This window comes from Hirundo rustica, chromosome 3, assembly GCF_015227805.2.
Source record: "Hirundo rustica isolate bHirRus1 chromosome 3, bHirRus1.pri.v3, whole genome shotgun sequence".
In the NCBI taxonomy this organism is placed as follows: domain Eukaryota; kingdom Metazoa; phylum Chordata; class Aves; order Passeriformes; family Hirundinidae; genus Hirundo; species Hirundo rustica.
In genome coordinates this window covers 111,591,124-111,612,380 of record NC_053452.1, presented here as the reverse complement: position 1 = coordinate 111,612,380, position 21,257 = coordinate 111,591,124, and the positions used below count along the sequence as shown (strand labels likewise).

Sequence of the window (21,257 nt, the reverse complement as noted above, 5' to 3'; positions counted from 1 at the left end):
TAGATAAAGATATAGATATATATAGATATAGATAGAGATATAGATATAGATATATAGATACAGATAGACACAAGCACTGCCTATCTAGTGAATATTTATATTTATATTTATATTTACATATATGTGATACCTTTCTCTCCTTCACCCTAACACCAGGGATTGTACTAGGGGACAAGGCTCTTCTAATTATTTTCTTAATGTCTTTTTTCCCCCTCCTTCATTACTGGTGTCCTGTTACAGGTGTGAGGCTGAGCTGGTCCAAGCCTGGAGAATCCCATTGCTGCTGTGCCTGGTAGAACCTGTGTGGATGTAGCTGTTCTGCACCTGTAGGACAAAGTTTGTGTCTGATTCCTGGCTGTGAACCCCAACAGAAACTCTGGAGAAAGGGAAAAAAGGAAAAGGTTGTTATAAAACTGCAGCAGTGTGTATTGAAATCTCCTGCTGGGTGTCCCTCAACAGCAATGTGCTGTCCCACGCTGTTACTCATTAGCTAGAAAACACTGTGCTCACATTTACTGTTGGTTCAGGTTAGATTTTGGGCTCTCACTCGGATGCGGAGGTGTTGGGAGCTGCCTCTGCAGTGGCTGGGATCAGTCACTAGAGGGTACAGGCGCACCTGCATTTAAGGAACAACATAAATAGCTGGAAATTATAATATTTGCCTTGGATGCCAGAAATGGCTCAGCTGCTTAACATTAATATAAAATGAAAACAAAGTATGGACAAGGAGTTTGCTAATTCCACCAAAATGTTTAATACCATAATAGATTTTCATTGAAGTACAGAGCTAATGTGAATATTTGTACAAAATATGTGGTTAAAAATAGTATTGATTTATAATATATACAGATATGTCACATCCGTGTCAGAAATGCAGACACTCAAATGAAACCATGAGCAATGCTTTTAAATCTACAACAACATACACAAAATATTTCTGCAGCTACCCACAGTAGGACAACTTGCCAAACTGACACTTAAGGACCCACCAGTCCTTACAGATGGCATTTCTGTCAGAAGTTTCTGTACAAGAACTCTGCTCTAAAATGGATTCAAAACATTTACCTTCATTAACCCAACAGTGAAGAGAACACATCTGTGTGACACTAATGTAGACACAACTTTCTCACACTAGATATATGATCAGTTACAATAATTTGTTAAAAGAAGGCTGATTTTCTGGTGAGAATAATAGAGAACTTCAATCTTTCTTGCTGGACACTCTTAATATTGTGAGTGAGGAAGCCCCTGATTCAAATGGGCTCTTAATACAGCTCTTGGGTACATGGATCTGAATATCTTCATTTTTCATTAACTTCAAGGCTGCTTACACTTCACAGCTCTCCCAGCCTTACTCCAGCAAGAATCTCCCTAACTAATGTCTCTATTTAAGCTTTGTAGCTGCAGCATCAGGACACAATCCTATATTAAGATGACGCTCACAGCAGCCCCCGAATCTGTGTGGTTACTGAACTGACAAAAGGGGAGAGAGAATTCTGGCTGGTTTTTAAAAGCTTTCTGAGCATCTCTGCAGTAGGGGCCTTCAAGGTTCCTGCCCTTCCATCCAGAGTGCTGCTGCTGTTCTGCCTCTAACAGTGCTGGCTTCTCTCCCCTCCAAGCCAAAGCAAATATACTCCACACTTCAAATAGACCTGTGGGAAAGAGCTTTTACAACACTTCCTCCCTTGTCCTTTCACCCCTGAATGCTGCAGTCTACATGTATTCAAAAAAAAAAAATCACAGCTACTGTTATAAAAACATCTCTTTTTAAGAAGAGCCTAGAGTATTGAAAGCTGCTGTACTCCCCCAGAAGATGAGTTAAACCAGGAAAAGCAGTGTTTGGGGTTTTTGCTAGTGTAACTCTTAAATAATGAGCATTGCATGATGCTGAGTGTAAATAAGGGTCTGGCTGAGACTTTAATCCATACCTGGTTTTGCTTTTTGATAAATCAGAAGTAAAAGTGATTTCTTAAGCAAAAGGGAATCAAGGAAATGCAAAGGTCTTACATTCACACTGGTATGTGAGAGAAAGCCTGAAACGGCAAAAAGTTTAGTGCTGAAGTGTTTGCTACTAAAGAAGGACCAAAAATAAATTCAGTAAATATTCTTTAGAGGATCTGAAAGCAATGTGACTGTGATCACTCTGATCCTCTGGGACACACATCTCTCTGCTATCCACAGCTGAAGCCCTGAAGCTCATTTCTCAGTGCTGTGTCCACTGCCAAGCACGATGGAAGAGCCACAGCTGGCATGTCGCAAACACAGCATTTCAGTCGGGTGGATGAAGAAACTCACAGTGGTGGGGGAAGCTCTTTTGGTGCTCAAAGTGAAGAATAAACTAGGCCTCCTGCCTTTCACCTCTAAAAGAGGTGGAAAGAACCCCAGAAGAAGTTCACTAATACTAGTTTTTCTAATTAAAACACAGAGGTTAAGGCCTGTCCTTTCCAAAGGAATTAAAGAGCTACGAGTTTACTTCTCCAGTGAGACTTCTTAAGCGGATCTAATTTTCAGAATCATCAACAATCATCCTTTGAGAAATGAAGTTTTTTATGCCAGGCACATAGAAAAACAATTTTTTCAAATCCAAATTTGAGCAATTCAGTATCAGAATTTCACAGGCCAGTTATCAGCAAAGTCATATCCCAGTTTCCAGTTCTTTGCAAGACCCAGCACAAACTGATGCAAGAGACAATGATTAGTTTCAATTTTTATAATAATGAATGTTAACAGAACTCTTTCCCCAGCCTGGCTGGCAGCTGGATGCCACGCTCCTTGTCCAAGCACTCGTGGCCACAGCATCAGCTATGATTATAGAAGCACAGTGAGAACCAAATCAGGGGTTTGGGACATGCTGAGCTTTTGCTCACCAGGGACTGCACTGCAGCTTTTTTTGTGTACACTGAGCCAAATCCACAGCAAACCAGAGCAAGTTCACATGACTGTGAAACTGCAGTGGCTTAAAATGGAACATGGCTTATCCTGCCAACAAGAAGGCTGCTTTCCCCTTAATTTCTACTGAAACAGTTTGGCCTATGTCACACGTTTAAGCATTTTCAGGTCTACCAGGGGTATACACCACACTGCTCAGTTTATTGATATAGTTTTAACTCTTTAAATGTTTCTTTTCCAAACGCCAGTGCAAGCAGAACACAAAAATACTGTTTGCCATATTTATTATTTTAAACTAAGCTCTGAATTATACAAGTGTAAAAGTGATTAATTAGCCAGTAGCTTTTTAATACTCCTATAAAATATGACTAAATAGAATATTTCAAAAGTTATGTACAATATAATGGAAACACTCATGGCATCTGTGACAGGGCTCAGACAAACCACTGGAATCGCATCCTGCCAGGAGTTCAGTCCCTTCCTCAATACAAACAACAATTTGTATTTTTGCTGAAAGGTTTTACAATGTTGCTGAATGGGAAAGAGGCGGGGAAAATACCAAAATAAAACCAACCCACCCCTCTCACCCAATTTAGGATCAAATTAGTGCTACTAAATTTATGCATGTGGAGAATTTTCATAACCTAAAACACTTTACAGTAACTATGGCTGTGGTCTTGCTGTGGTTGAGGAAGGGATGCTCTTGCCATATTTTCTTGGCTGAAAACAAAGTTTACTGAAGTGTGTCTGTGCATGTTAGGAAAGGGGGGAGTTTGCACACCTTGTCTTAATTACAAAAATCAAGGCCACAGAAATTACTTGTTGTTTTGTTCCAAAAGAGCAGATTCCAAAATACTCTTTCTCCATGCACTGGAAATGTTTTCATGCTTTAAACTGTAGTGAGGAAGTCAATAAAATGTCAGTTTCATTTCTGAAGAGGTCAGAAAGGACAAGCAGGCAGCAGGCAACAGAAACAGCAGCTGTACTCTCCTGATTTCCTCCTTTTAATTTCCTAAGAGCAGCAGGAGCCGCGTCCACCCATCAGAGGCCCCAGGGCATCACCTCCAGCTGCTCCCTCCAGCTCCTGCTTTGGGGAGGAAATTAAAAGGACATGCGCTGTGCCACAGGAGCCACAGTGTAACACTGAGGCTCCATTCTTCCAGGGTTCCTGCAGGAGAGAACTCCTGACACCTTGAGAAGTGCAAGTCAAGAGCGGCTGACCTCAGAAAAGCAACAGAAAAGCCAATTCCCACTAAAATGAGTAGGGGCTCTGCCTGTGATTTACTGAATAGGACAATTCCCCTTGCAGATAGTCAGCAGTTTTTGAAAGAAGCATTCTTTCCATGTCAGGCGAGAACCAGCCTTTAGTGAAACACTAGCTTCTCTCAGGAGTCACAAATGCTGATTCTTTGATGATAGGGACATTATTCCATAATACGTGAAACAATTTTTATTTTTTTTTTTTTTTAGGATGATCATTATTTTATCACATAGAGGTGATATATAAGTTTTGACCATAGAAGCTGGTTTGAATTTTCAGGTTTGTAATTGTGTTTCTATTTCAGTGCTTCAAGCAATGAGCCGTGTCCTGCTGCCTCCTGGATAGTACCACACAGCTTTACAAAGCATTGAGTAGTCACTGAACAGGGCCTGTTTTAAATCTGTTTGAAAATGCACTTTGAGGAAAGAACATTTAAGGTCTGGTCTCTAATTTGCAGTGTAGTTTTACACCATTTGAGGCCAAAGTGCTTAGTTCAGAGCCGTGCCTCTCCAAAGTTTGAGGACATGAATACAAGGACAAGATTTGGCCTCCTACAGTCTTGCTTGTAAAAAAAATCATTAGCAATTATATCTGATCATTTACATGTTTAAATCTTACTGTCCCTGTTTATACTGGGCTAAACTAAACCCCACGGACATCAGTGCTGGGTATGTTCTCAGAAGAGCCAGTGGTGTTACTCCTAGAATATCCTTTGTGGCCTAAGATGGTGTTTTCAACAGGATACATTCCTAGGCCTGTGAGTGACAATTTGTTTCCTTACATCAATTTTAAATGTATCACTCAAAAAATAATGTAAGTGGCAGCTCTAAGGAGGTACTTTAAGGAAACTTTACACAGATAATGAAGATACTAAAGCCCCATTTTCTGTTCAGTCTCTGCTGTATTTAATGAGCAGAATTCTGTCAGTGTAACACGCACACAACGATGCCTATAATGCAGTAACAATTATCACATTATAGAAACGCGCTGAGTGCTGAGTAAAGAACTACATCTCACAAGGAACACCAGGGGGGCTGTGGTGGCTGGAGGCTGAACTATGTGAGAATGACAAGTCCTCATTCCCAGATGTCCTCGCCATGCACGTTGGGAATGCCATCTCCTGTCCTCACTGACAGAGCAACACGCCTGCTGTCCTGGAAGTGCTGCCAAGCCAAGACCCCTGCAGGGGGGACTTGACTCTGCTGAAGCTTTGTAGTAGCATCACTGCTAATTAAGGGTGTGATGGAACCTCCCCTCAGAAACCAGATCATTAGGTTTTATGACAAATATCTTGATTACAGAACCTAAGCTGACTTTTCAGATCCTAGAATAAGCTTCCAAGATGTATTTACTTATTTTAAGCTGTAAAGGATTTTAAACCATGGAAGCTTGCTGTGCCATTTTATAGTCACTTTGGGGAGTACAGCTGCAGCTAATTAGCTTAAAAATCCCATCATACCTTACACATACGCTCAGTTTCTGCAGTATTAATTTCAGTGGAACTACTCATGTGCATAAATTAAGCGCATGCTTAAATATATGCAAAATCTGAGCTCAAATGTCTAGAAAATATGTTCTGAAAATGACAAGTACGCATTAAAAAAATAAATCATCATGAAAGGTCTGCCAGACAGGGAATCCGGGATCTGTCTGCTGTCAGCCATGATGCAAACACAGTTTTTGTAACCCAGTATATACTGCAAGTGAAAGAAACATGCAGGATGGGGTGAAAAAAGGGGATTTAGTTGCATGCAGTCTAATTTCAAGTGTGTAATTATGGTCCTGTTTTCTTTGGCCTAAAAAAAAGAGAAGAAAAAAAAAAGAAAACAAAAGAATTTCAAATAACCTCTGCTCACCTCCACAAACCCAAACTGCATACTGCTCAAAAAGGGTTTTGAAGCACAGGACATGGGAAGGGAAAAGGGATGAATATTAGAGATGTGCAAGTAATTACTGGAAATTTCAGGGCTATTCACCACACCACTAGGAAAGCATTCAGCCTGTAGTGTTACTGGAACGTACAGCTATGAGAACAAGGAATCCTATTTGCATGAGCAGTCAGCTCATCTTCCACAGACCCTGAGAGAAGCACCACTCATCCCCTGATAGAAGATAAACTGACAATCCCTACTGATAATCTGGCTCCCTTCTCCCCAGAGAGAAGGACTGGCCAGATCCCCCAGCAGCTGCTGCCTCTCCCCTCAGCCCAGAGGGCTCCATCTCACATCCCTGCCACCATTTCAGACCACCGTTCTCTACAGCTGTTGCTGGAAGAGGGTTGTTTTCTGTTGCTTCTGAAAATGTTGCCAAGATAGCATTCCTTACAGAAAATTCCAAGGGAGAGTGAAAAGGCCAAGATGCTAGTAGAGTAAAAACAACACACCTACCCCCCTTAAAAAAAAGGAAAAAGAGAAAAGACTAAGGTCTGTTGGGAAGTGAAGAGGGCAAGGGAGCAGGCTGCTTGATGAAGGGCAGTAGCAATCCTGGGAGTTTAAATATCAAGCCTGACATTGGCCTAATTCCCACCCGAACAATCTCTCTGGTAGTGGTGTTTCAGCATGCAAATTATAGCTGTGGAAAGATCCTCAGAATGAAACCCTCCCTTGTTTCCTCAGCCTTGTTTTGTCCTTTCCAGCTAGATCTATCAGTTGGTGTGTGATATGGTTACAGGTACAAAGATCTGTTTCCTAGCCCTTTTGTTAGAGGCTTGATTACTGTGAAGGGGTTTCAATGACCTTAATGTCCCGTGCTCTGAAGGCAAAGGCTGCCTTTCAACAGAATAAAGCAAACAAAAACCAAGAGCTGTGCTGGAGGAGAGAGAAGTGCTGCTTCTGCCGGAGCGGCTCAGTTAGATACAGGCGGTGGCACACCGGGGCGTCGAGTTTGAATGATTTTTGGCTTTGGGGAATTCTTTGGGTCCTCATCTTCTTCCATGTCGCTGTCACAAACGTGCACTACCACACTGGGAGTAGACTCTGTTCCTGCGTGCAGCTCGTATTTCTCTCCTGGAAGCAGAGAAAAGCAATCATGTCAAAGGATGGCAATCTGAGTAGCAACACAACCTGTGGCACTCCTGGACTGCAGAATACTCCACACCTGGGTAGGGAGCCGAGTGTGTGCTGCTCCTAAACACAGGTGAGCACCAGCACAGCTACACTGTCAGCTGCCACAACACATCCTGGGGACCCTGTCCCAGGAGGCAGTTTGATCACAGATCTGTAATGCATCATAAAATACACACATCTTCGTGTCTGTAATGGCTTTTGCCAATATTGGTGGCAAATAGCACTGAAATAAACCCCCAAAGCAGGCAGAGGAAAAAGAACACAGAAGTTCACGGTTAACTGGAACCCAACTTACTGAACCTTTGGTCTGAAGTTATTTCACGTGTTAGGTTGGGTTGATCTTTATTTTTGCTGTAGCTTTCCTTCAGTTCCATTTAAAGCCCAACTGTTGCCCTCAGACAGATTTCAACACTTAATCTAATTTCTCCAGAAATAAAAAAAAAACCACACATTTCTGCTCCAGTTGGATTTTGAGCTTCAAAGCTCTTTAGCTGGGGCTGTAACAAATTTTGTCTCAGCAGATGAGATTACAGAGCAGTCTATAAATGCTCACTAGAGCAGGCTGAACGCCTAAACAGTACATTATATTTTCTAACTATCTACATTCCTTATTTAAGTCTTAACACAGTACTCTTCTGAGGAAGATGAACATGGCTGTTTGTTTTTTGGTTTTTTTTTCTCAGAAAATATTCCGAATGGAAGGGAACCACAAGGATCAGAGTCCAACTCTTAAGTGAATGGCCTCTATGGGCTTGGATGGTTACCTACAAAAGTCCACAAGCAAACAAAGGATCAGACATAGGACTTTCAGTCCTGAATTCAGCCTGCTGGCACTACATGTATTCCGGATTGTACATGGGATAAAAGTAGGTATTGATTATTAAATTGCAAGGTATTAATTTAAGACTTTTAAGGAAAAAAAAAAACAAAACAAAAAACATTGCCTGCAAAAATTTCTGAGATGAGGAAGGTAAGGCTCCAGAAAACCCAGCGGGCCTCTGTGGTGCAGTTGCTCCTAAATGCTGCACCACTGGCAGAACCCAGCAGTGCCAAGTGTTGTACCACGGAAGCAAATGGCAGTCCCTACCTCAAAGTACTTGTGGCTTGCTTGTGGTACTAATTTGAAGTTTTATTTGTTAGCCACTTTGTGGCAGAGTAATTCATGTAAGGAAGGGTTTGCAAGTTTGGCCCTGCATTAGCACATGCAGTCTGGGACTGTGCTCACATGCTGTTTGTGCTGACAAATTCCTGGTCCAAATAAGCCTGGATGGCTTGAGACTAGAGGACATGCTGTATTTTTGCCTAAAAACAAGGAGGCAACTAGTGAATAGTAGCTATAAGCCAGGCATCTTGCTGTGAGAAATATTTTACTGCTGTGATACCATTAATGTTGACATTTAACTGCTCTATTTTTGGCAACCTTTCCTCTGAATCCAAATCGAGCAAAGCATTACAGGTCTTGCTGATAGGCTAAAATACAAAAAGAGAAATAGCTTGGTTGTGCTGCATTGAGGAATTATATGGTTTTTCTTTGCCCATTTTCCCTGCGGGCCTCAGCTAATTTCTCAGCTCTGGGCTGACGTCAATGCCGCCAGGCAGCACCGAGGGCTGCATTGGTCACTGTCACCGTGGGCAGCTCTGCAGTGCCGCGCACACGCAGCGCCGGCCTGTCCTCCTACACCGGCACCGCCGAGGAAATCAGATTCACTGCCCTCTTAAAAGGTAATAATCCCAGTTCAAATGCCACATTCTTTTACTGCTCAACTCCCTTCCAGAAGGACTCTTTCCGCTGAAAAAGAACAGTGAAAAAAGTACAGATGCAAGGAAAAATATTCAGATGCCTCTGGCACGAGTAACTGCAGCAGCAATTAATGTCACTTTGCAAACCAAAATGTGATGCGCTCATAAATTAGGTTTTTAAGGCATATAGTTATTTCGGAGCTGCAGACTCTGTTCTGTACTCAAACAGCACAAAACCTTTTCATGGCTGAGTTAGGAACAGGACAACAATAACTGGGACTTTTGTACAGTTGTACCTTGTTCCAAATGTAGTCGCTGTTTGTGGAAAAAACACTAAGGTGATATGCACAAAATAAAAATCCAGCAGATACATATAGATTAGCCCTTCCCTTCTGCTGTTTTTCTAGGGCTTTCTCTTTTCTCTTAAACACCATCTCCAGCATAAAAAAAAAAAAAAAAAGAGCTATGTCTGCAGCAGTTCAGCTACTGAAGTAATGGTTGAGTCACTGGAATTATGTTTACAAGATCTAGGTTGTCCCAAGCTATGAGTAACAAGTTGAGCTAACATAGGTAAGACTCACCAATTTCTGTAATACCACCCAGGTATTTGTCCAGTGACCTCATTCAGCTGTCTGTGACATGGCCTCCTCTGTGTTCTCAGGCCCTACACCGATCCATGCTGCTGCTTCTCCTGCTTGCCTGGAGAATTCTTATAGGCTAGCTAAGCCAAAGGATTCTTGGGGACAGGGGTCTTTCTCCTCTAGCTATCTTTGGCCTATCTCTATCCTGTAATAATAAATTTAAACCTTCACATAAGCTAACAGTGGCAACTCACATATATTTACTCAGAAAACTGTCATAAAATTTGTCAAATATACTCTGCCCTTCAGGGAAGAATTCAGTTATGGCACCTCCACTATATAGATTTGTCCAAAAAACTTTCTGATAAGCCCCTGGAAACAGCAGTGATGTTTCTCTCTAACCATTTGCTTTGCATAAGAAAAACAGTAGGAATTTGAAGTTTCCTCCCTCAACAATGAGCACAGCTGCTTTTATGTCACTGGGCCCTACCTTTTGTGACCACATGAGCCAGGAGTAAACCTACAGCCTTGGGTGACGCAAGAAAACTGAGCACAGGAGCAACTTATGATATTTCAGAATTAAAAATAATGGTATTTTCTATCCCTTTGTGAGTCAGTACTGTGACCTTTCATTGATGGTGCAGCTCCTGTCTAACATGGTCCTTTTGTCCAGCAAAGACCATGTTCATATACATAAAGAATAATGAACAAATGCTAATGATAACATGTAGCTACCTCATCCCTAATTCAGACTCATGAGCAAAGGTTAATGAGTTCAGAGCTGCCCATTCCATGTAAATGTGGCATTAGCATCATGAAAATACCTTCCACTTACAGCCCCTTTATCCAAGTGCTTTACAAATAACAGGATGCAAATAACAGGAGGTCCTTTGTATGGATGAACGTTTATGACAGAAGAGCTGCAGCCCATCCCACAAAATACCTCCATAAAACACCTCTACAGCACAGATCTGCCAAAGCAAAGTGGAGGAGCTGCTCCCTGGAAGCCCATTACTGACATTGCAGGAGCTGAGCACTCTCCTCTCCCAACCAGAGGAAAAATTTTCTCCATCCAGAAGCTCTCCTGTACCCTGCCCCTGGTAAGAGAAGGGAAGGACAAAAGCAGTCACAGAACAGCAGGGAGAGGAAGGACAGAGATGAAAAGTTTTATCTGTCACCATTTGTTTGCCTCTCCATCCCCTTTTAATCCTCCCTGGGAGTCGTATGAAGTATTTAGGATTTCCTTTGAATCAGTGATGACAAACATGGAGCTTAGGCACAGAAAATCTGCCTTGTGAGATGGTTTGAAATCCCTGTGTATGGCGTCTCCTGGGCAGGCTCCTGCTCTCACGTTTTCCCCTTCCCTAGGGCAGGGCGAGCCAAACCCAGGGCAGAGCAGGGGCAGGTGCTCTGCATCTGGCTTAAGAAGCCCAGCTAGAGCACGGCAGGAATAGCTACTTCTGAATTGCTCAGAGACAAAAATGAAGCCCAGACCCAATAGCCAAGTGGCACAGGCAGCTGCCAGGTCTCTTCTGTGTCCCAAGAGCCACCACTGTGGACTCAAGAGCCACCATGTGTGACACTTCACAATGGTGCTTTCGTAATGTGAACAACGTATTGTACAAGACCTGGAGTGTAGCCTGAGGTGCAAAGCCTGCTGGAATGCTGATAAGGGACTGCATAACATGGAGGGGAGTGCAACTGGTGCAGACTTGCCTCTGTGGGCTGCTGGAGATAGTGCCTTGCACTGATTTTCCAACAGTGCCTGAAGCTGTGGAGGGAAGTAGCCACTGACAAGAGTGCAAAACTGCACCAGCAAATGCAAGGAGCAAGCAAAGTGCTCAGCACCCTGACCTGTGCTGGGTGCTACTGTGCAGTGCAGATCCCATCAGTGCAACTGTGATCTGTGAATCAAACCCACGGGAGAAAAGCAATTTCACAGTGCAAGCAGCAGGGGTTGAGGCTGGCAAGGGGAAATCAGGGTGGCACCTGGGATCCTGAGGAAAGGCACTCTGCAAGTGCAGAGTTAGAAATGAGGGCATACAGGGCAATTGTGAAGAAAGAGGCAGTGGGGGAAGAAAAGCAGACACAGGCATGTTGGGGAGTGGATAGGGAGAGGGAGGGACTGCTTTCCAGAAAAGAAAGGGCATATTCTAGTGCCAAGAGGATAGTTTGCAAATCACTGCACTAATAAATGGCAAACAGCTGCCTGTCCTCTGAGAGGAGCAGCTCCGCTGTAGATAGAGCCTGGACCTGGAGACCCCCTCTCCCTCAACCTTGCAAATGTTTCTCATATAAAATATGTTTGCAAGGTGGGGTGGTTGGTTGATTGTTTGCCTGTCAGGTTGTATCCTCACCTGATCTAACCTGGAGCTACAGGAATGCTTGCAACCTACCATGCTGTTCTCTAGTCCAGGCCCTGATGTCTCCACATCTTCACAGCATATCAGGACTGGAAGTTGTCTTGACAGTGGAAGTGTTTTCCATCAAACTGATTAACAATTGCACTCCTTTATTTGCAATATATTAAAAAGATTGTAGGCTGGTGGTCAGCACCAGGCATAGTCACGGTTCCAGGCTCTGACTGATCTACAGCACTCTGTTCATGCTTCATTTAAAACCTAATTTCTGCATCTGCAGAAAGTGAGAATATACATCAATCATCCAGGAACTTAATTAAATATGCCACGATCTTCCCTAAGGAGTAAATGCACCCTCACCAATCTCAATTCCATGTGAATTGACCAAAACCAGCTTCCTTTTGAGCACAGAAAGAAATCTGTTCCATTAGATCTCCAAGATGCCAGCCTGTCACTGATGCAACTAAAACACCTGTCCCAAAACTGCTGGCACACAGCAAATCTGTTAACTCACTTCCAGCATATTTCTTATACTCTGGAGCTAATCTCCCAACATTTTGCTCCCAGGGACAGTTTTAGTCTCTAATTTTGTGGCTGTGATGATTATGGCACTGTACAGTGACAGATGACCTGGATTCAGGGATCGGGAAAGGAGCATGGGTCTGTGTCCAAGTGGTACATCTTGCATTCCCAGTGAAGTAGGACAATAAGCCTCACCTTATGCTGAGGGCATATGAAGACACTATTCACTATTTAGAAGTGCTAATGAGTTTTCCTGGTCCTCAGATGTTTATTTTACAAAATCACTGCATTTAATACAGCAAAGATTCCTCACAAGTTAAAGACATGGAAGTCAGATTCTAGCATTCTCAGCTCTGTAAACAACTGTGCCAAGTGAGTATTTCTCGACAGCTGATAAGCCGTAGTTACATTTTTAAACTGTGTTTTTGAATGAAAAAAATCTCTTCTCTGAGGCTACCAATGCTGTTTGATGTCCAGCAGTGTTTTACTGCTGCGATACTGAGAAATGAGTGTTAGTGGGATTTGTTTTTCAATGAAATTCTAAACATAGTAAATGCACAACTGAGAACAGCAACACTATTTTAAACCCGCCACTGCAGTTAACTAAAATTGATCCCTCTAACAAGTGCTAAAAATAGAAAGAAGAGAGCACACAATGGCTTTTCATATTGCTCCCTGCAGGCTCCTTAAATCCGGGTGAATTTGACCTTCACGCAAAGCTGTCCCAGAGTGTGGGACAATGAGTGATATTTCACATTCCACTGCTCCAGAACAGGAATTGATTTATTACCCAGCTAGCTCAGGAATTCGTTTACATGTTTCCATTTATAACACTGCTGCATGAAAGGGAAACAAAAATAAAAGGAGGTTTTTGGTTTTTCTTTTATTTAGCGTTTTAGAAGCAAAGTATCACTCCTGGAAATAATAATATGCAGTATCATATGAAGTCTTCCACCTGACTGCCTTTTTCCATAGGCTTTCCTGCTGAAGGGAACAAACCGTAGGAATCTCTTGATATATATTTTTCTCTTGTGAGAGATCCCATGTGAAAAAGATAGGAGATAATCCAACAAATCTTGTGATTCACAGAACATCTTCCTGTACCCCATGCACTCCAGCTCTGCGTTCCTTTGCAGCTCCACAAAAGCCCCAATGATAAGATGTCTGCAAATGGAAGCTGCTCTCAGGGCGAGCAAGCAGCATTCCCAGTACAGCTGGGGAGAAAACAATTCTCTCATCCCACAAGAATTTCAAAAATAAATTGCTAAATTTTCATGAGCTCACCCCCACAATTGTTACTGGATTGGATCTGAAATGTTTTATTTCGGTACAAAGATAATTTAATAGGCTATTTTTTCCTTATGGCTAATGAATGTAAATTAGATTAATTTGTAAATGATACTGCTTAGACCTGAAACCAGAACCTTTCTCATTTTGAAAATTCTAAACAGGATGCTTTAACAGCTTTTAAAGAAAGCTTTTTGTAAAGATGACTTAATTAAATCAAAAGTAACCATCTCCTATGTAAAGTTTTGATTTCATCAGATGAGCATTTTTCAAGGGAAAGCATTGGTTGAAAATCCCAGCTAGCTTCAAGTCCTGCCATTAGCTGAAGATGGGAAGACAGAAAGAAAGTCTGGATACATTATCCATTGACATTTATCCTAACGGAGGCTACAACTTATCCCATTCCTCCTGCATATTTTTCAGCAGGAAATAAGCATTCGTAAGAGAGCAGTCCCACCGGGACTGGGGACAGCAGTTCTCTCTCAACAAAAACATGAGAGATTCTCCACTCCAGTGGAGGGGCACTTTTTCAAGTGAGAAATCTGCACCTTGGAATGCAGTACTGAACAGATGTCGTGTACAGCAAAAACTCCTCACATCCATAGCCAAACATTTGTCCAGTCCCCACCTAAACCATCAGCTGTCTCATCTAGGCACAAAACCCAGCACAATAAATGGTGTAAGCAAAGCTTTGATCAGCTCTCACAAGCTGCAGATAACACACAATTCCGTGCCTACACATAGCAAAAATCATTCTGAAGGAAAACCAGGTGACATCCATCAACTGAAATCCAAATTTTAATGCAACTTCCAGTTCTATGCCAACTCCCTCTACAGTTATTATCTACACTGATATTTCCTGTTTGCTTTTCCTGACGTGCTTTCACCCAAGGACCACAAGCTTACCTGGTCCAAGCTTAGAAACTGCATAAAGGAGGTCATAGTTGATGACAGGTGTTGCATCATCTATTGGTTGCCACCCTACAGGTGGGGAGGCTGGAGGCGAGATGAGAAACTGTTTTGCAGGCTGTGGTGGTGCCAAATGAAGCTTGTCTCCATCTGTCTCAGAGGTCTGAATCTTTAAAGCATAACAAAGACACAGTTTAGTACAGGATAGAATCACTGAACAGTTTGGGTTGGAAGGGATCTTTAAAGGTCATCTCCTCCAACCCTCCTGCAATGCTCAGAGCCCCATCCAGCCTGGCCTTGAATATTTCCAGGGATGGGGCATCCACAGCTCCTCTGGGCAGCCTATGCCAGTGTTTCACCACTCTTACATCCAGCCTAAAACAACCTTCCTTAGTTTAAAGCTATTCTCCCCTTGTCCTATTGCAACAGGCCCTGCTAAAAGGTCCATTGCCATCTTTCTTGTAAGTCCCCTTTAAGTACTGAAAAGCCACAGTGAGGTTTCCCTGGAGCCTTCCCTTCTCCAGGCTAAACACTCCCAGTTCTCAGCCTGTCTCCACAGTAGAGAGGCTCCAGCCCTCTGAGCACCTTTGTGGCTTCCTCTGGCCTCACTCCAACAGGTCCATGCCTTTCCTGCGTTTGGGACCCCAGTGGGATCTCACTGGATCAGAGTCACGTCCCTGCTGGTCACACTGTGGGTGATGCAGCCCAAGATATCTGGGGTGTCAGGGAGCATTGCCAGCTCATGTCCAGCTTCTGATACCCACAGGATGGCTAAATGGAATGACTGCTCAAATCATACCCTTCTCATCCCAAATGCCACCCAGGCAGGGTTTCAGCATCAGTCTCAGAAGAAAAGGTCTGGAGATGAATTTCATCTCAGCCTTACAGATGGTGCCTCTGCAGTAAATGCGCAGTGTGGGGCTGTGACATCAGCAAAGCTACAATGTCTGTGCCTCTTGTGCACCGTTCTCTCAGGATAAATGCAAAGCGTTGGTTGCCACAGTTGCTGGTTCTGAGATCTTTGAGGCTGTAAAGGTACTTTTTACACCTTTTAAAGGTGGTGTGAACTGGTCTAAATGCCTAAGTGACGTGACATTATACTTCCAGTAACTCCTGCACCAAGCCCTTGTAAGTAACTTCAGAAAGGTTTCTACAGATTTTATTTCTTTAGCTGAAGTAAAAAACTAATCTATGATGTTCCTTAGTCATTTGCAACCGAGTGTCTTTATCTCCATCTTAGATTATCTACTTTAATTCCTGCTCTTTTCTAGTATGTTAAAGAAGTCTTGACATAGGTGAATTGTAGTGCAGCCATACCTGAGCAAGGTTACAACCAACTCAAGCACAGAAGCAATAAACTCCATTTCCAAGACAGCAAACATGCCAAGGTCCTGGGATGGTACCCTGCTGTACCAGAATGGGGTTTGCAAAGAGCCAATCTGAATCTCTCAACTCCATGTTCCCCAGAACTTGTAGGTCTGGCTGAGGCCAGACACTGCTCCAGACACTGGTGCTGCCACATCTTCCTTCCCTGAACATGACTAATAAGCTCTTGTAAGACTATACTGGAGAGTATAGTGCAGGTACCAGAATGGCTCTGCAGGAAATGTTTAGATAGGGAGACTAATTGCTACTTGTCCACATTTTTCTTGTTCTTGTTATCCCAAGTTATATCCTCTTGAATATACAGTTAGAATGAAACTATTCTCAGATCTGGTTAACTGCAGGTTTTGAAACCTTTCAGAAAAAAAATCAGAGCCAGATTTAGGAGATTAGCGCATAGAAAATGGGACTGAGGCAGATTCTTAACACCTAAATCCAGCTGTAAGATCATCTCAGCTCACCTAACTTGTTAAGCACATTGTTTTTTCACAGCTGTAGCTTCCCATCTTCCTGTGGTTCTGCTCCCGCCTAGGCTCAAAACAGCTCCTATTCTGACCAGGATGAAGAGGCTTATAATTTAACGTTATGGGTTTACTTGATACCTTCAAGTAAGCCAGCCCTTATCCTCAGACCTCTGAAGGGCCAACCTGGCAGCTCAAAGCACACCTACATTGCTTACAAACACTAGTGGGTATCACACAAGCTACAGCGACCACACCCATTTATTAAACTGCCTTCAGAAGAGGTGGTGGTTAGGTTCTCAATCTCCTTCAGCTCTCTATCCTGGCTGGGCTCAGGCTGCTTTGGGAGATGTATGTTCTCTCTCCCTTGGCCAAGGAGAACTGAACCCCCACCTGACAATTCCAATAGATGGATATAATCACATACAGCCCCAGGCTGGGAGTGGTTTTTCTCCCCTACCTTCTTCCTTTGACTTGGACTCAATAAATTCCTCTTAGAGAACTCAATATTTGTAATTCATGTATTCAGTAAGGAAAAGCCAAAAAGGCAGGAGGAAGCCTGACTATGACTCAGAGTTGCAGCCAAATATGTAATCCAGTCTCCCCTTTTTATTCACTTGGATTCTTTACATTAGCACTTTCTTATGGTTAGTTAAGAGAGTCACACCCAGTGTTGTAAATCACCTCTGAGATACATAATTCTGTGTGTTGAAGGAGCGACTTTAGTCCTAAGTGGTCCTTTAAATTTACTGCAGAACCTCAGGGCAGAAACAGCTCAGTCAACACAAGGAGGTTTAAGTAATCTTCTATCAGAGACATTAGGCATGGGAGAAACCGTCATTACTTTTATTCAGTGATATTGCATAGCTTTTATAGAAATATTGTGCAGTAACACAGAAGTAGGTTGCAAATTTATTTACCTGTGCAAAATACAACTTTAACTTCTTCCCTCTGAACTGTGTTTCATGCAGCTCTATTCTGGCACGAGCAGCTGATTTGGGACTGCTAAAATTTATCCGCACACGCCTGAAGCTTTTGAACAGCTGGAATGTCACGCAGTCATCATAGGCACGGAACAAACCTTCAAATTTCTCCTGCAAAGGAAAATGAAATAATGCTGAAGATTAACTTTGTGCTCTGTCAACATAAGTCTGAGTCAAACAACAATCTGAAACTTGACAACTGTTTAAGCAGGAGGTTTCAGCCTTGGGGCTGAAAGCCTTCAGCTTTGGGGACAGGTGTCCATAGACAAATAAAGGCTCTGTGAAAAGACATTAAGGAAAGCAGTGGTCTGGTAATGCTGATCTCTGCAAAAGGTTTAGGGAAAGAAGTCTTTAAATTGAGAACCCAGCAGCTATTGATCTTCTCAAAAAAGGTGACCAAACCTATGACACTGACATATGAAATGAAGCTGAAAGGGCACATGACGGAAAACACCAGACAACAGTGGGCTCATCAGCACAGAAGCAACCATTGTGCTGAATTACAGTGGAGTCAGACAAAGGCTGCAACTGAGGCTTACATCCACATCAGCACTGCAGGGTATTTTGTATGGCATGATATGTTTTTCTGGATGTTTTGTCATTTAAATACTTAAGAGAATACACACTTGTCCTTTAAGAGGTCCTGCAGCATCTGGAAACAAAATGGACAACTGAAAACAGTCATCTATCCCAAAGACAGACTTCAGGCTTCAAAGTGTTTAGCTACAGAAACACGCTCAAAAGCTCATGACAGAAAAGGGATATTTTAACATGTAAAAGAAAGGTCTGAAGTTTACCACATCCATGGACTTGGACAGAAATTCAAGGCACTTTGGAAACCTTCAAGGCTCAGACTCTGTGATTTCTCTGCAAGCTGTGAGCACACAGAGGACTAAGTTCTACACCTTCAAATAAACCCAAAGTTCTTAAATCAATTCTGACACTTGCACAGGTCTTTTCACTCACACAAACATTGATTCATAAAATGCCAAGGCTGAAAGGGGGCAGTTATTATTTAGTCCAGCCTTCATGTTTACTCAGATTTCAGACTGCCATCCAGTGAGTCACACATCAAATATGAGCATTTTAACTATTTTAACTACTGCAATCAAGACTTGAAGTTTTATAAGATGGAGAATCAGCCAGACCAAGGCCCCTGCTTTCAGGATTGTTTTGTTCTGAAAAAAAACCACTGGTGAGATGATTTGCCGCACCATTTCATATACACTGAAGGCTCTTATGTCAGGGGTTTGTATAATTTTAATAACCTAATATATATTGACAATAACCTGATTTGGAAGCCCTATCCCTGGAAATGTTCAAGGCAAGGTTGGATGGGGCTTTGAGCGACCTGGTCTAGTGGAAGGTGTCCCTGCCCATGGAGAGGAATTGGAATGAGATGATTCTGTTTTCTTTGCTATCTCTCTAAGTCCTCACATTTTTACATGTTTTAAAATACAACTTCTTTGCTTCTTATCCAGGAAAACAATTTCTTTTCCCTTACAGTGGATAACTGGTAGAGACTACAGAAGATTAAAAAAAAAAATGCAATTTATATAATCTCATCAATACTTCAGTTCTGTCTATTGAGCTAACAAGCAAAACAAAGAATTCAGAACTCAGAAAAATGCATTCTGAAGCACAGTGCAGCTGCATCAGGGAGCACTAACAGCACCATGGGAGTAACTACTGTCAGAGTGAGACATTTGTTAAGGAGTTAATAGGGAAACAGCCCAGCTCACGGCCGGGGCTGTGACACCACGGCGCATGTGCCTGGTCTCCTTTCATTCACTGCCAACTCTGTGGTCTTCCTCCCCACAACTGATATTCCATTGCTGGCACCCTTTCAAAGGAACCTCCCTATGGTCTATTGAGCTTTCATGATTTTCATTTCATTCTGCCTTGACCTCACTCACCTCTTCCTCTCACCGCAGGAGATACTTTGGAGGAATGAAAAAAGAAAAAGAAAAAAGGGAGGCAAGAGCTCTGTTTTGGCAGAGGGTGACAAAAGCATGAAGCAATCACCAAAACAGTGTGAAGTGCATAGATTTGTAAAAGCAGGTCTAGTCTTACCACCCAATGTCCAAACTGTCAACATTTCATCCCTCAGTTATGCATTTTATCTGCTTTGCTTATATTTTTGAAAAATTCCATTTTCCTGAGCAGAAGCCTGCATCCAGTAGCATTTGTATAAACGTCAGCCAAAAGCAGCAGTCATCTCAGTCCTGTCCTGATTGGAATTTTGATGCTACAATCTTCACAATGACCAGGGAAAAAGGGCTGGGGGAAGGGACAGAAAAGGACAGGGGCCCAGTGTCTGTGTAAAGTAGGACTCACACAGCATTCAGAAATATAGTCCAAATAAATAATAAAGTGACTAATCAAAGTTTATGTTTTCATGCTGTCTTTATTACCCACTTTAGATCTCTTCAGTACCTTTTTAAAATGAAATAAACAAATTTAAATATATATTAGTGGAGGATTTGGCAGTGCTGAGTTAACAGGGTTCAAAAGGTTTTCAACCTAAACCATTCTATGATTCTATAAGAGATATAAAGCTATATATATATATGTAGGATAATCAAGATATTATAACAGAAGTCTCATAAGGCAAAAATTAGCAGCCAGGTGAACGTTTCCCAGTAGTAGCTCCCAGTTTCTCTACAAGTCAACAATGAAATCATTCATCATATAAAATAAATGTTTCACCAAGAGTGGAAGGAACCATGCATGGGCTTGTCTGGAACACTGGGAAGTATCTATTCCAACTGACTATTTATTAATAAAGAGATTCTCCCTGTCTGGATGCAGCAGTCAGGACCGTGTGCTGGCCCTCTCTAACACATTCCAGAGCCCAGGCCTTGGTGAGGGATCTAACACAGCATAAGGGAGGACACGATTTCAAACGTGGGTCCAAGAACAGTGAGCACAAGGAACGTGCTGGGCACATTCCTGAACTACACTGAGATTCTGATTAGGCACTGAAAGGGATAGGTGGAGAACTGCAAAAAAAGCTGATTAAGTCCTGGATGCCATTGCCATGCTGGGAGAGCTTTAAAGCACTATGGACTTCATTCTGCTTGCTTTTCAATTTGATACTGGCACAGCTTTAGAGACCCAGCCTTGATTAAGACTCCTGAAAACGCTGTGGGGAGGAGGGAAATCAAGCCCTCTATTTGATATTATTACAGGGCAGTCTATCCACAGTGGGGACACTTCCACTGCACTGACTGAAACTGCAACTCCCATTAAAAAGATTCATACAGCTGGACTTTTCTACATTTTCAGCTGATAATAGTAATGACCTCAGCAGAGGTCATTAATCATCAAGTGAAGTTAATGGCCCTCAGCTGCATTTTGAGCCATCCCCACTCCTCCCAGCTTGATATAAATTCCCAGGAAATGCCTTATGCCTTAATTGCTATTGCCTGTGACTTTTAATATCTGCTGAATGCACTTATCTGGATAAAAGTCTTTCAGAGTAATTCCAATCTATAAGAAAATTTATCATATACATTTTAAAGACCTAAGCAAATTTTTTCCCTTTCAAGTTTTGTGGATAAATTATTCAAGACTCATAATCCTCTCAATTTGGAACTTTTAAAGTGCTGTTAGGATTTGGTACTTTTAAAATGCTTTTAGAAAGTAAGCCTTTGAACTTTCAGAGGACTTAGAAAACTTGTGGGGAAAAAAACCCAAAAAACAGCAAACCCAAAGTTAAGCAGCAGTGTTGTTATTCTTAAAAAGTCAAAATGTAGAAGGTCAAGAGTTACACATTTATTTCTGGGATTTTGGAGTGTCTTCATCTATCCCAAG

General features: G+C 42.3%; 1 protein-coding gene across 3 annotated transcripts in view; it reads right to left on the bottom strand.

Moving 5' to 3' along the window:
- Window positions 1-730: 730 nt before the first annotated feature.
- RCAN2 (regulator of calcineurin 2) overlaps window positions 731-21,257 on the bottom strand; it is an 83,011-nt gene continuing 62,484 nt past the window's right edge. For all 3 annotated transcript variants that reach the window (XM_040057684.2, XM_040057683.1, XM_040057685.2), the window contains 3 exons: window positions 17,379-17,552; window positions 14,612-14,783; window positions 731-7,155 (listed from right to left, as the gene is read on the bottom strand). In XM_040057684.2, the coding sequence (XP_039913618.1) occupies window positions 6,995-7,155; window positions 14,612-14,783; window positions 17,379-17,552 (507 nt within the window). In that variant the 3' untranslated portion in view covers window positions 731-6,994. The remainder of the gene's footprint in view (window positions 7,156-14,611; window positions 14,784-17,378; window positions 17,553-21,257) is intronic.